General features: G+C 59.5%; 1 protein-coding gene across 5 annotated transcripts in view; it reads right to left on the bottom strand.

Annotated features, from left to right (window-relative positions):
- Window positions 1–15,826, bottom strand: part of TBC1D22A (TBC1 domain family member 22A) — a 323,227-nt gene that overhangs the window by 18,314 nt on the left and 289,087 nt on the right. For 3 of the 5 annotated variants that reach the window (XM_036865801.1, XM_036865804.1, XM_036865803.1), the window contains one exon: window positions 15,467–15,562. In XM_036865801.1, the coding sequence (XP_036721696.1) occupies window positions 15,467–15,562 (96 nt within the window). Of the gene's footprint in view, window positions 1–10,345; window positions 10,489–15,466; window positions 15,563–15,826 lie in introns of those variants that run through there. The other 2 variants (XM_036865802.1, XM_036865805.1) reach the window with 2 other exon arrangements.

Below are 15,826 nucleotides of genomic sequence, written 5' to 3'. Positions count from 1 at the left end.
GGGCTTTTAGGATTGAAACTGGATCGTAAGGCAGATTTCTTAGAGCACTTCCATCAGTTTCATCACACCTGTTATTTATGCGGCACGAGGGGAAAGGACTTGGTGAGCCCAGGACCTTGTGGCCGAGTTTGCTACCTTTGCGCTGGACCCCCTCCAGGGGCCGGAACGGGTGAGCCAGGCCTGCGGGGGGCGAGCGTGCCACCGGTCACCACCGCGCCTGGACTAGACAGTCCCCACCCCCCGCTGCTCTCTGAGTTCCTCTCGGGACCTGGTCCTGGGATGGGCGGTGAGTGGGGGGAAGGGGCCACCACTCGGGGTCACACGGGGGTGGTGGCCAGGGGTCGAGCCCAGGACTGCTGAGTCACCCGGGCTCTTTGGCCCCAAGTCTCTGGGTCCGAGGGGGCGTGTGTACAGCCCCAGCCCCCAGAGATCTCCCGCCACCCACCGGAGCCTCCCAGGAAGGACCTGGGCCGGGGCCATGGCCACAGTGGGGCTGAGGAGGGGTGGCCACGGCTGGGAGCCGCAGGAAGCTGGCACCCGAGCCCTGCGGTCCCTGTGCTTCTCTGTGCCTCGTTTTCCAGCCTGAAAGGGGGAATCTGAGGCCCCCAAAACCACCTGCTCCTGCCCGGGACCTGCTCTGCCAACTCCACCCAGCCACCCAGGCAGCCCCTAAACAGGTCCCCGTGGCCAACATCTCCAGCCCGGATGGCCCTATCAGGACGGTGCTGCCACATGGCCACGTCCTCAAGGATGAACGGAGCATGCACCCCTCCATACGGCAACCCCTCCCCGGCACAGAGCCCTGGGGGCCTGGGGGTGTGCGATGGCCACGTGGAAACCCAGGACGTGGTTAAATGAGGACCCAGGAGAGAGGACGGAACCACCGCGAGGCACAGGGGCTCCTTCCACAAGGCAGCCCAGGAGCCAGCGGCTATCCCAGCTAATCCCAGGCTCGGCAAGAGGACACGGCCGAGGGACGTTTGATTTCTTTCTGTCCCAGGTTTACAGGAAGCGTCACAGGCTTCTCCGCCTTGGCAACCCATGTAAGTGGCTGCTAAGCCTATTAGGGTCGGCTCCATCCCTCCAAGTTTTGCCACCGGAAAATCCTGAATCAGACCTGCCCACATCCAGGAAGGCTCCGAAGCAGTGCGGGGCCCATTGGCATCTGGGGAGGCAGAGTGCCGCCGACCAGCTGGCCCAAGAGCCACGCACGCTTCCCTTACACCCCGGCCAGCGCATCCATGCGGGGCGGCAGGCCCACCCCCAGGCCTGTGTGGTGGTGTTTCCACGCTGGTGTTTTCATGCGGGTGTCCGTGGAAGGTGCAGGATGGACCGCGTGACAGCCGAGGGGGGGCTGTGAGGGAGACGTTTTAATAAGGCCCGAGATGTAATTACATTTCTTCAGGGACTGAACAGATGAGCTTCTCCGAGTTGATCTACCTTAGATATCACACACCATTAATGAGATAATAAGGGCCTTTCAATTAATGATTTGAATGGTGGGTGTAGTTTTTTTCTTTAATGGCAAGACTAATTCACAGCAGAAATGAGCAGGGAGAGAGATGCTCTCAGCTGCCCTCCACCTCACCTGCAGGGCCGCCCGTCCTGATGGAGGCTCGGCTGGGAAACCTCCAGACCAAGTGGGCTGTCAGGATGCAATCCAGGCCCCTCCTAGGAGGGAAAGGGCCTCAGTGCTGGGGTTGGAATGTCACTCTCCACCAGGAAAGAGAAATTCTTCCTTTGTGAAAGGGAGGGAGGGGGAGGGATGGAGGGGGAGGGACGGAGGGGGGAGGGAGAGGATGGGGGAGGGGAGGGAGGGAGGGCAGGTGGAGGTGGGGAGGGGGAGGGAACAGGAGAGGAGGGAGGACCCACCAGTGCTCCAAGGGGTCCTAAAAAGCAGCCCTGCAGAACCAGAGTCACTTCCCCAGCAGATCCCAACTTTGCCTCACAAGCTGGAATTGCCTGGGCCTTCAGAGGCACCCAATAGTGAAAGCCAAAGCCTGCACTGCGGGCAGCCCTTGCTGGGCAAACTCTGGGGACCTGTGTCACGCTCAGGCTCTGGGGCCTGGGGACGGCCGCCCCAAGCAGCCCTCAGCAGGGCGGGCTCACAACCTGCTCGGCCCCTGACCCAGGGACTTTCAGAGGCGCCACATAACAAGCAATTAAAATGCAGGCAAACTTCACACTAAATACACTTTTTCTTATACGGCATAAAAGGAATTTTAAAATTATTATTTTGAAATTATTTAGCGGCAAGTAATTCACTTAAGATCGGCTACGATTCCTAAGAAGCCCTTGTGTGTGCCGGGACTGCTGTGAAGTGACAAACTCTAACCCACGTTTATGCTCAAACATCGTCACGTTTAAATGAAGATGAACAGTGAATGAAATGGACAGGATGTTACTTTTTATAGACGTCACCTGAATGTTCGCTGACTTCACCTTTTGGAGCCCATTTTTTCCAAGTCGCAAAGAACACGCGCTGCTTCCCGAGACTGCGGTGGCCGCCCCGCCCCAAGCTTGAGCCCAAACTGGGTCCTGAGTGAGGCTGAATCTCCACGCGAACTCGACGGCCATCCCAGGGAAGCTGCGGCCTCGGTTCAAAATGTGTCATGTAGATAATCCACAGATCCTGAAGGTTCTCCCAGGCCTGACAAACAGCGCCACGCTGCCACCCGACACGGCTGGGGCGTGGGAAACGGCCACGCTCGGCCCGGCCAGGCCCGCTTGCAGACTGAGGACGAGAGCGTACGGGTCTGAGCTGCGAGCTGACTCTGGACCCCCAGCTGGGGGGACCCCCAGGGAGGCACAGCCCTCAGAGGGGCGCTGGCAGCCGGCTCCTGGTCACTCCGCACTGACGGTCAGAAGCGCCTTCCGCCGAGAGGAAGAGCACGTGAACCCGGGAGAGGCGGACAGCAAGGGCCCAGCTCCAGCCTCGTCTGTCAGAGGAGGCCTGGTGGCCCCGCTGTGCCCACAGCGTCCCTGCCCCACGAGGCAGTGCCTCCGGCTTCCCCGTGTGTCCAGGGCTCAGCCCAGGAAGACGCCACCCGCCTGCCAGGAGAGAGGCAGTGGCAGGCCGAGGAGTTTCTTGTCCGCTTTGTGGCCGTGGATCTTACGGGAAACAGCAGCGGCCCAGCCGCGGAGCTCACACCCCTGTGTCTGTCACAGCGCCATCAGGAGGATGCGGGGTGGGTTCACTGCTGGCCCGGCCCCTGCGGCAGATTCTGCATTTCCGCACTTCAAGAGGAACCCACTTCCACCTGCCAAGGCCACTCCCCTCCAGCAAGATCGTAAACACACACGGCACTTCCTGTGCACCCAGGTAAGCAGGACGGGACACCGGAGCCGGAGGGAACTGAGCACCCGCCCGTGGCACCCGTGCGTGGCGGTGCCTCCGCGTCACCGCGGGCCCCAGTCCCCCGGATCGGGACCTCTGGGGTTGAGAGCCAGGGACCTGGGCTTTCAGAAGCTTCCAGTCTATTCAGGTCCCCGACATGATGGGACAGATGGACACAGAGGAACACGGGAAGCTCAGAGGCCAGGGGCCATCCGGGCCGCCAACTATCGACCAGGATCCCAGAAAGAGAAACATGGCGTGAGTCCGCAGCTCCGGAAACTGTCCAGAGATGGAGACCTGGCGTTTTGCAGACTGAATGGGCCCAATGACCGCTCCGGCAGGATGACAGAAAGACACCTCACCAGACGCCTCAAGTGGGGGACAGACAAAAGCCCCCAGAGGCGGGCCGTGGGCAGAAAGGCGGGGATAAAGGCCCGGAGTCAGATGGCACTACACTTCTCAGCAGCAGCGCTGGGCACGAGGAGAGCGTGGAGTGGCGTGCTCAACGGCCAGAGGGGCCGGCTCCACCCTCCACGCCGTCCCGTGCCCGAGGGAGGACGGGACACCCTCACCCTGACTCCCCGCCGTGCTCCTGGACTCTGCGGGTGGCAGGGCATCGGGCTGCGGGAGCACCAGCCCAGCGAGGGGGCAGGGAGCGCCCCGGGCAGGACACCGGGAGGACGCTGCATGCAGTGCCCGCTCGCGGGATTTCTGGAGAAGCTGCCACTTCCGATAAACCACGGGGGGTGGGTGAACCTGTGAAGAATTCACAGAGAACGTGGGGACACAACCGCTAAGTCCAAGGGTGACAGGAGGGGACCGACTGACTCCCGTGAGCGGCACTTGGCCCCCACGCGGGGCAGCCTGGCCAGGTCACCCTCTGACCAGGACGCTGGGAGCTGGGGGCCATGGGGCGCAAGAGCGAATCCCCAACTTCCCTTTCTGCTTGCAAAGTCGTTATGTAAATAAATCAAGAAAGAGCTATTTAGAAAGACACAGGTAAATACAAAACACAAAAACTAAAGACAACCTAAGATTGAAACTGGCGCCTTTTGAAGTGAGGGGAAGGTGGGGAGAAGGAATGGCTTGTTTTTGGTGAAAAGGCCTTTAGAACTTTCCGTCTTTTAAAAATATACATACATAAGTAGCTTTAACATTTTTAATAAAATTGTGATGACTGGGGTTGGGCAAGAATACGTGGGGACAGTGCCAACCCCACCCAGCCCTCTCCGCTTTCTGTTCGAGGACCCTCTGCTGAGCGGTCTTCCGAGAACTGATGGAAATGCCACACCCGAAGGGAAACCGCTGGACCGCCACGCAAGAATCCTCAGGATCTGAACCTCAATGAGGGCCGCGTAACTACAAAGCCGACACTGCCTCATCTCAGCTCTTGTTAACACTCCTGCTGGACCCCGGCCGCGCCCGTGGCTCAGGAGCACGCGGAGCCCATGGTGACGGGGCGAGCAACGCAGAGCCTGAGAATCACCACCGAAGGGGTGACAGCGCTCATCACGGCACCCCCGCAAGAAGAAAAAGAAAATCGGGCACAGGGAGCAGGTGCGGACGGGTCCCCAGCTCTGGCCCGCGGGCGCTGCCGGCTCAGGCTGTCCGTACAGGCATGTGCACTTTCACTCGGGCCCGAGGCCAGGTGTGGCCAGGCGTGGCCTGGTGACGCATGGACACAGAGCGGCCCGCGGGCTCTCCAGGTGGCAGTTAGCGGCCTGGGTGCAGCCCCGGGGCCACCAGGCCCAGAGGGGCCCCGCGGGCTCGGGTTCCATGTGCTCATCCCCCGGAGAGAGCAGGACCCGCCGCAGTGAGGGCTGATTTAATAAGAGCACAACCATGTCTGAGGGCGGTCGTGGGACATAGGCTCCCACGTCTGTTCTTCAAACGCCCGTGGAGAGGGCAGTTCTTAAAGGGACACGACCCGTGGGAGGGCAGGGGCCACCAGGGGGCTGGGTGGAGGCGGGGGCGGGAACCCAGCGAGGGGTGGGGACAGCCAGCCCCTGCCTCCCCTCCCACTCGTCACTCGCTGAGACTGCCAAGCGCACCGCCACCCGCAGGGGCCTGTCCTCGGGGAAGACGGAGAACTACGGAAACGTGTCGCGGACACTGGCGTGGCAGGAGGGGCGGGTGGGCGTCAAGGCGAATCCCTCAGATCGGCGAGTCCAGGCCGGCGCACGGGGGGGGGGCACGGCAGGGGGTGAGGACCACCTGCCCCAAAGACAACGTGCACCCGGCACTCTCCGAGACCGGGCACCTCGACCGGCAAGCCTGGCACGTGGACGGTCACTCCCTCCGTGGCCCAGTCCCTCCTGCCCCGCAGAGAAGGTGCTGCCGCGGGCACCGCACTGTCCCAACGGACCACAAGGCGGACCACCCACCCTGCCACCCACCCAGCACCGTGCGAGCCCTCTTTCCTAAGAGCTTCACGACGTCACACTAGACTGCGCGGCAAGGGGTCGGCACCCCTCGAGCTCCTAGTCAGGAAAGGTCCCGGCAGCTGACACTCCGTCCACCTGCACGGCCACGCACACGCACACTTCAGCACGCATGCCACCCACGGGAGCACAGGAAAGCACAATCCACCGAAAGATTAGTTTTCAATGGACCCAATTTTGTCTTTAAAATGTCTTGAAACGATGAAGAAAGAGACAATTGATCTTTACGTTGACATTTCCTGACATTTGCTGCTTCAAATGAACACAAGATGAAATACAAACCGTTGGAGGTTAACCCGTGGAAGGCCACTCGGCAGCGCAGCAAAATCAGTGCCGCTTGACAAAGACGCACACCCTGCCCCGGGGCCATTCCTCTGACCCAGCGGAGGGGATGACGCCAGGGAACTAATTAGCTGCCTCGGGGGACTGAATGCACTGTGGATCAAAACAGCAACGGACTTGCCCAGGAGGTGCTGGAGCTCCAAACGCAGGCGAGCAGGACGGCGCTGGAGGCGAGGCCGTGACCCCACGCTTGAGGCCTCAGTGACGGGGCGTCGGGTGGCCCCCCCAGAGGTCCCCACGGACAGAGGGCAGGAGGATCTTCCGGAAGGTCCCGCCGACTCTGCCAACTGGTTTCAGAGCGAAGGAAAGGAACGGAGTTGGGATGGGCAAAGGCACGCAAGGCGGCCCCTCCATCCTGTCGGAGGCTCCGAGACCTCACGGTCGTGGACACCCCACACCCACGGGGCAGAGGACACTCGCCAGGGGTGACGGCCCCCGCAGGTGTGAGCACAGGCTGTCTCCATTCCACCCGCTTCCACGCGTAATTCTAAAGCTGCGGCTGATCTTCAAAGGCCCGGAAGTCCAACCTGACAAAGGCTCTAGCTGACGAGCATTTACATGGAGGCCTCTGGCAAAGCAAACAAATTCCACGGGGCTGGGCCAGAGGCCGAGCACACCGGGCGCCAGCGTCCAGGCCGGAGGACACGTAATGGGCGAGGGCAGGTGAGCGGTGAGGTCGCTTGGCCCTGCGTCTGCACGCCGAGCCTGGCTCGGTCTCCTCAAAGATCAGGCTTTGCATCTTGTCTTTCTTTCTGTCTTTGTAAATCAGAGATGCCCCAGAGATTCTTTTAATGGCTTTACTAGTAGGCTCTTTACCAAAGATCCCAGAAGTCTGCGGTGAGGTGCATTGAGGGTGGCCTGCTGAGTGCAGGGCCGGGCTGGGAGATGGGGAGGCCAGCTGGGAGGGGGCTTGAAGGTCATGTACTGGAATCCAGCCCAGTCTGCACACAGATCTGGCATGGTTATTTAGAAATGACCTCTTCTAACCCCTTCTCTGATGATAAGGAACCGATGACTTGGCAGAAAGAAGACTGGTCCAATGAGTACAACACAGGCTTTGAGGATGACCGATGGGCTAGACCAGGCGGGGCCAGAACCCTCTGTCACGGCCACCTGGCCAAAGGGAGGGGACAGCTGGGGCACTGTGCGCAGCTTCCGAGCCGCCACGGGCAGGTGGGAGCACACCGGTGGGCACTGGGAGTCCTCACGTGAGACGGACACACTTCTCGCCCCTGGGGACCACGTGGTGTGCATGCCTGTGTCTGCATGTGCACATGTGTGTGAGCTGAGGGACAGAGTCTGCGGGGATCCCGGTGCAGTGGGACACCTGCTGAGACGTCCAGAGGACACTCAGGGACCTTGGAGCCCAGCGTCACTGAGCAGGGCCCCCAGCCAGGCATCTCACTAAGGGGTCTCACCTGCTTAAGGCGGGAATTAACCCCAGTGAGAAAATCATGCTGACCACTCACTGAGAGGACGTGGAAAATACAACAAACATTCAAACAGGAAAGTTAAAATATCCATAGTTCTACTAACCTAAACTAAATGACGCAAACACTGTGACCTGCTTCTGTTAAGTCTTTTTTAATTTTTTATTTATTTATTTATTTTATTATTTATTTGGCTGTGCTGGGTCTTAGTTGCAGCATGTGGGATATAATTCCCTGACCAGGGATTGAGCCTGGGCCCCTGCATTGGGAGTGTGGAGTCTTAGCCACTGGACCACCAGGGAAGTCCCTGTTAAGTCTTTTTATTGTGCATATAAGACAAGCAAACTTGGGATCATTTCTACATGTATATACACATGTAAATATATATATGCATTATATAAATATGTACACATGTAGGTGTGTTCCCTATATGTGTAGTGTATAGATTTGTAATGTTGAACACATGTACACATATTTTATATACATATGCAGATTGTTTACATGTGTAGATCATGTGTGCATCTTACATGTGTATACATATATGTGTTTATACACGTGTGTATATATAGACGTGTGTGTGTTATATGTATGGACATATATAAACGTGTGTGTGTGTGTGTGTACGTGTGTAGATGTGTGTGATTTCGGGTCACACTTTTCCTCCCACACAGAAATATCCTGAGAGCACTTTCCAACATCAGTGACTATTATTTGAAGATGTGATTTTTGGTAGTTAGAAAATATTTCAGCCAGCAACATACGATAATCCAGGGCACTCTTCTGCCAACGTTGGATATTTAAGCTTTTGACGATTTGTTTTCCCGTAATTATAAGCAAGCGGAATTACCAGATCAAAGGTAAGGCTCTTGACACAGATTATTAACAGCTCTCCAGAAAGGTTGTATCTTACACCCCTTGTAGGAATGAAGGAACAGGCCTGCTTTATGCCAACTTCACCGATTTTAAGAAAGTGCATTTTAAAGAGCATCGCTAAGTTGACAGGTAGCATCTGTTTCAACTTTCAATTCTTCACATATGATCGGAGGACATCTCAGGTTTCCTGGACAGCCTGTCTCACCGTACTGATCATCTCCACCCACTGTCTATCCCACGTAGACATTTTCTTCTTAGTTATTTTCTTTATGATCTTTCAGACATACAGACATTTACTATTTCAAAGCTTAGCTTAAAACGTGTCACCTGAGAGAGAGCTGGCACTTTCTCAGCTTAGGCACCCGGGACCATTTGCAATAATTTGGGGTGTTTCGGTCCCCAAAGTCATATACGTTCTAGCCCCAACTGAGTGGGAGGGTGAGGCTGTGGCTGGGAATTCTCCAGGGAGACTTTCCTTCATTCCTGTCCCGTTCAGAGCCAAGTCTTAGAGAAGCAAGAATCCACACACCCAGCTCTGTGTGTCGGGCTTGCTCGCTTGGGTTCACGGGTCCTGACTCACGCAGAGGGTTTCTCACTCAACATCCACCTGCTCAGGCTCTAGGTTCTCTTTGGTGCCCTGTGCCAGGCTGTCTGCACTTGGGGGCTGCCCACCAGCAGCTGCCCTCAGGGCCAGCACCAGTTCCACGCTGGCTACTCCTTGAAGAGTCCCCAAATTTAGAAAATCCACTTTTCATGTCCATGGTGTGTGTGTGTGTGTGTGCCTCTGTGTGTGTGTGTGTGTGTGCATGTGCCACATGGGGGAGGACGAGGGGGGCGTCACTGAGCACTTAGTCGTCATCCTGCAGAAACAGGATACTGCAGATTTTATGGGACAGTCCCTGGTCTTTCCCCAGGTATTCGAGGTTGTCGATTTGAGATATTCTTTAGCATGTCAAGATGAATGTTCTCTTATTTCTACTTTATTAAGAGTAGGGTTGGTTCTTCCTTTCTGTTAAACTCAGGAGAAGCTACGGAACCTCTTAAGACCCCCCGTGCCTTGATGCCGCCGGTTTACTGCTAGGACGTTACAACAACAGTGAGCAGGGAGGAGTGCACACAGCTGCCCTGACCTTGGGGGGCCTGGCTGCAAGGCTGCCCCTGGCTGGCATCTGGAGCTTGGCTCCTGCAAGCTGGAGCTGTGTCTCCGGGGCCAGCCTGCCAAGACTGCCTGCACCAACCACAGGATGCACGGTGGGCACTGGCTGTCCTTCCGGGATCTGGAATTTTGGTGGGCAGAGGGTGCCTCCGCCACCTGCCCCAGTAAAAACCTTGGGCCTGGGCTTCCATCAGCTCCTGGAGGGAGGCGGGCTCTGCGGGGCTCGGGCGGGGAGGGCGTGAGGAGCCACTCATCAACCCACTTCCTAAGCCATCCGTTTACTTTATCATTGGTCCCTTCACCGCCTTTTATCATAAGCCAACTTGACTTTTCCATCTCCAACTCCTTCAGTTAAAGAGTTACTAGGCTTTTTAAAAAAATGTTTTTAAATAATAAAAAGCATTTCGCCCATGAATTTGTTTACAAGCCCAGCACAGGCCACACCCCACACGTTTGTTTTTTTCCCTTTGCAGGTCACCAATTATTAGGGCGTTTCGAGTATTTTGTGATGGGGCTGATTGAGGTTCACTGATAGAAGAAGGGGACCAAGAACTGCAAATGTGAACTTTACAGACAGTAAAGAGGAGTCTATAAGGTCCCATGTGTTTTTAAATTTACTCTATAATTACAGGATCACTTTCATCTTGACCCACGTATTTTGAAGAGGGCTCTCTCATTTCCAAATGCTTGATTACTCAGGTTTAACTTTATTATCTAGTTTTAAAGGATTATGCTCAGCAAGTGCGGTCCGTATTATTCCGGTTTTTCAGATCTTGACAATTTTTATGGTCTAGATCAGATGATTAATTTTGTAAATGCTCCACAAACTCTTAAACACAGATGCGTCTCCTCCTGCGGCTGCTCCACTCGACGTCTTTCTGTTTGTAAAGTTTTAGACTCAGGTTTAACCTGCAGACAGAGGGAGACTTTGACAAAGTGAGACGTGGACCACCGCGTCCAACACCGCAGAGCCTCTGCCAGACAACGTCTAACAGCAGAGGCACCTCCGAGCCGCGGGCCGCGCCTGCGCACTGTGGCCGCTTCCCCCTCGAAGTCCACGGGAAGACCGCCAACCTCGCTGTCCCCGAGTCTGCGCGGGCTGCCCACCCGTCCCTCTGGGTTCCACGTGCCTCACACCCTGTGGGCGTGTCCATCTACCCACCCCTCCGCGCCCCCCACCTCCCCCCCCAGGTCCGCCCCCGCCCCCTTAGGGCTCCTCCTCCAGCCTTACGGCCCCGCCTCCTACTGCACGGGTCCCGTTCCCACCCCTGGCTCCCCTGCCCTGTTCAGGAAGCCGCCTGGCTCCCTCGTGCCCTCTCAGGCTCCTCTCCCGATCACCACGCACACCCCGAGCCCTCACGCTCAGCCCCAGCTTCACTGACTCACTTCCCTTGCAGCGCAGGCCGGTACCTGATCCGCTCCAGATCCGGGTCCCTGGTTCTAGCGCCCCAACCTGCTCCCGCACCTGACCCCTGGCCTCACAATACACAGCGCCCTGCTGTCCCCGCCCACTACACCCCCAGCCAGCCCAGCCCCTCGTGCGTGGAAACGGAGTCTCGTGACAGACAGCACAGGGCCCGGCGCAGAGGGAGGGCCTGAGGGGACACCAGAGCAGACAGATGCCTCCTCCCGGGCGCTGCCCCTGCCTGTCCCCACCTGGTCCCCGCCGAGCGGCAACCTGCGATCGAAGGAGACAAGGGGAAGGGCCTGCGCGAGAGGAGGCCCCACCGCCAGGGGTGCGGGGCACGGCGGCCACCACGCACACACTGAGCCCCCTCCGTGGACCGGCTGGGGTTTCCAGGCGGGGCCCTACACCCGGCCTCACCCGGGCTCACAGCCTCCCGGGGCTGGCGGCCACCACGCACGCACGAGAAGCCGTTTCTCCCCGTGAGGCTCGTCGTTCATCAACATATATGCAGCAGCCGATTACCTTCTCAGAAATATTTACAGACCTCTGAGCTCCCGAGGTCCCCGCAGAGAAGGTCCCTGATTTCACTGGAAGTTCCACGCTCTGTTCACCAGAAATTAATTGCTTTGTCTACTCTGAAAAACAAAGCACTGCATGCTGCTGCCTCTTTTGCATCTAAGGGACTTGACCTCTTCTAAATCCAGAAGCACGATGCCAGCTCCTACGTGGGGAGAAACTTCGATGTCACAAAGCACTTCTGCACCCACGCTGCCGGGTCATACCCCCCGGGAGGCAGTGAGGTAGGAATGATCTCCCCCTGGGTGCTGCCCTCCCCACCAAGCAGCAGGGCCAGGGCGAACCAGGCTCTGCGGGCTGTGAATGAGGACCAGGGGGGCCGCACGGGGGCTGTCGGACCCCCGATGTCCTGGGACACCAGGACAAACTAAGCAGCTCAGACTTTGGGGGGATAAACTAGAATGATTTTCTAGGGTCGCTCATTACCAACTGCTTTATAAGCTGCCCTTATGAATCAGCCAAAGAGCCCGGTAAGGCCAGCACCCCCAGCTCACCTGCCTCCCCATCGGAGAGGAGGAGCAATCAGGGGCACGTGGCAGCTCTGGTTCAGGACCTGAGCCCAGCCCTTCAAAGGCATCTTCAGCCATGTGCACCCGAGGGGGGCAGTGGGGGGCCTTGGTCGCTCACCCTCTCTGGGCCCCAAGTTCTTACCGTGGGGCACCCCACAGAGGGCAGAGGGCAGGGACCAGGTCAGCGTGCCAGCCGCACTGCCAGGGGACACAAGACTGGGCACAGGGGGGCTCCTTCCCCCACAGGCCCTACAGAATCTGGTTAGAAAAAGGCAGCCGGGGAGAATCAGGCTGCGGGCGCTGAGGCGGGGACCTCCGTGGCTGGCGGAGTGGGGACGGGGGGCTGGGGGGAGAGGCCGGCTCCGGACACCCAGGGTGTGGCGCCTGCGGGCTGCATTCGGGCAGAGCTGGGGACCCGTCACCTGCAGGACGGATGGCACAAGGTCTGCCCGGGGGACAGCGAATCCTCGGGGGAAAGTACAAGGTCCCTGGGGCACCAGACCTCAGGGCAGGAGTGAGCGTCCACTCCGGGAGGTGCCTCCGTCCAACCAGACGACCCAGCGACCCTCGCGGAGGTCCACAGAACTGGACGCAGCCAGACCCCCGGCCTGGGCAGGTCTCAGAAGCCGAAGCACACGAGAAGAGGCGGGACCCCGACAGGGTCCCCTGGGCAGGAAGAGCCCAGGACTAGGCTCTTGGAAACTGGACGCAGGGAGCCAAGCCCATGCCCTCCCGCCAAAATCACCCACACCGCTGGGCGTGCTGAACACTAGGAGGCCTCCGTCTTTCTCCTGAAGACGCCCCTCAGGAAATGACTGCTCCCACGGAGATGACACGGCGGTGTGCCATTTCCCCAGGGGCAAATCACGATTCTGCTGAGTGAGGGCCTTTCAAGCCTTTTCCATGGATGTCCCACTGTAGGACTCTCAAGCTGTCTTCCGTGCACACAGAATCATGCTCCTAAACTGCCACAATTGCACAGGCAATTGCCCCGTGCCCACCAGGGCTCCAAAGCTGCTTTAATTTGTTTTCTCTTGTTTACTTTCCCATTCAGTTCCATTCCCCACAATGCAGTGTGTTCACAACACGCCCTGCATCCAACCCCACGACACCCAGGCCTGAGTCCATCCTGAGTTGGGGGAGAATCAACCTCATGGCTCCTCCGAGTTCTGGCGCACCGGCTGCTGCGCTGTGCTTGTCCCCCGGCCTCGGTGAACCTCGAGTTAAGAGAGCAGGGCCCTGAGTAGGCCAGCAAAGCGTTCTAACCAGCCACCCAGCAGCACTCTCCAGTTACAACAGGGCAGCGTCTCTGGCCAGACAGCAACACGAGAGCGAGGGGCAAGGGGCTCGTCTTCACGTCTTCCAAGGCCACCAGGGACGCAGCCACGTCAGGTGGGGCGGCCACACTGCAGAGCCCTGGGCAGCCCTCCACGGGCTCCTGTGCGTGGGCCGGGAAGACAGGAAGGCCAAGCGGGGCGGCCCAGGAAGGGCCAGAGCCGGCCCAGCACCGCCCACCCGCGGGCACCTCCTCCCACCCAGCTCAGGGACCCTGGCGTCCAGGGCTGCTCCTAGGGGCCCTGGACCCTGGCAGCACCGTCCCTGTTTGCGGAGCAGGAGGAAGAAACGGAGGGCAAGACCCTTTGCACGAGGTCATTACCAGCTTCAGGTCCCTGTCCCCAGCCGGGACTCACGCCAGCGGGCAAGGGCCATTTCTCGGGCACACGAGGCTCAGGGGCCGCCCAGCGTTGGGGGTCACGAGCGGCTCCTGGGACAATGACGAGCCTTGGGCTCAGCGCACCCCCTACACTCTTTCCGAACCACCGCCCCCCACCAGGTGCGGGCCCTGCGAGGGCAGTGATGTCCAGCTGGGGCCTCCCGGAACCGCTTCCCCAACCAGAGAAGCCCCAGCGTAACTGAGGCAGCGACACCTGAGGCACCGTCAGCCTGGGGGACTCGGGCACCTGCATCACCTGTCGTCCAGGTGAGAGCTGGCCGGGCGCAGGCGTGGACACTGGCCCTGGTCACCAGGGAGGCGGGGCCCTTCTCCCTTCCAACCAACGGCCCGGCCGGCCTGCGGGCTCTCCCGCACCTCCATGGACAGCGGGCCCTCGGGGGGCCCCGTCGGCCGCCCGCGGTCACCCCCCCTCACTCGGCGACGCAGGCCGGCGCCGGGCTCTCTCGGCACCTCCATGTGCCCGACGCAGAGTGACCCGGGGGGCCGCAGGCCTCCCATGACCCCGAGGGGGCAGGGCAGGAGGCTGCCTTCTCCCCAGTTCAGAGACAGCAACCGGAGGTGGGAAGAGGCAGGGCGGGGGCGAAGGCCACCCTGGAGCCAGGCCCCCGCAGCGCGGCACCCGCGGGCGCGGCCAGGCCCGTGCTGACAGCAAGGGCAGGAGCCGGGATGAGAAAAGGGACCAGGTCTCCCCATCTAGCACCTCGGGGCGGGGCAGGCTGGGCGCTGGGCTCTGCTGGCCCGGGCAGAGGCCCTCCCCGTCCACCGTCTCCTGGTGGCCGAGACGGAAAGCCCCCGGGCGCTGCGGCAGGGCTGGGTAGCTCCCCACGGCCCTCGGCGGGTGGCGCAGGGTCCTCAGAGCGTCTGACAAGCACGGGAGCTGAGGGACCACGGGCCAAGCGAGCTGCCCAGTGTCACCACGCTGCAGCCTGGGACAACAGGGCCTCCTTCCCTGTCCCCTCACCTGAAAGATGAGAGGCTCGAGGAGGTGAAGCAGCCCGAGAGCGCCCCCAGCCAGTGAGGGGCGGGGCCTGGTCCCTGGTCCCCTCCGCCGCTGTCTCCTCACTGCACCCCAGGCGGCCCGCCCTCCCAGGGGTCAACACCGCACACAGTACCACCGCACAAGGCACACCTGGGGGCGGGGACGGGGTGGGCGCTCGGCCCACCGGGAGCCCCTGGGTCGAGCACAGAGCCTCTGATGGATGGCGGCGGGTGTAGCTCTCCCACTGAACCGCTGAGGAAACGTGGCTCAGAGAGGCTAAGCAACCACCCCTGGGTCACACAGCTACCAAGTGCCGGGCAGCCAGGCCATCTGATCACGCGGCCAGCCCCTTCCCTAATGCCCCACTCCCCACAGCTGTCACGAGGCTCCCAGGAGGCTCCCAGGAGCCCCCTGGCCATTCTGCTGAGGACACACACCGGCCGGCTCAGGGGGTGTCTCCTGGAGTCCATGACAGCACGTTTAATAAGACCAGTGTCGGCAGAGTCCAGGCCCCATGTGATCTGTGCCCTCGGCCGTGGAGTCTCAGGCGGCAGGTCAGCGGTGACCACAGGCAGCCCGTCTCCAAGCTCCTCCACAAATAACCCTGTGAACTAAATCTAATGCACCTCCCTCCCAGCAGGAAATCACACTCGGGTTCTTCTGAAAAGGCATTTACTTACTTGAAAATCTCTTTCTTCCAGTATTTCTTTCCTCCATCTCACGAGAAAAGCAGCACACACGTACAAGTGGAAATGCGCGAAGCCCTCGGGTTCCGACTGCAAGAGAGAATAGCAGAGAAGGTCAGCGTGCAGCCCAGACAGGCCGGCCGGGAATACGGAGCCGGGCCGGCTTGCTCGCTTTTTTACTCAAGGCCTTCGTTTGTAATCCTCATCTCATTAAAATAAGGACAATTTTCTCTCTCGTCGGGCAGCGGGACACAGCGGACATGCCCGGCGGCCAGGTGCTCGCTTGCTTTCTTGCACGGATGATGGGCAGCAACGATAAAAGGCCAGTCCGAGGGGCCCCCATTCTACGCACCC

This window comes from Balaenoptera musculus, chromosome 10 (assembly GCF_009873245.2).
Source record: "Balaenoptera musculus isolate JJ_BM4_2016_0621 chromosome 10, mBalMus1.pri.v3, whole genome shotgun sequence".
Taxonomy (NCBI): domain Eukaryota; kingdom Metazoa; phylum Chordata; class Mammalia; order Artiodactyla; family Balaenopteridae; genus Balaenoptera; species Balaenoptera musculus.
This window is presented reverse-complemented; position numbering and strand designations above follow the sequence as displayed.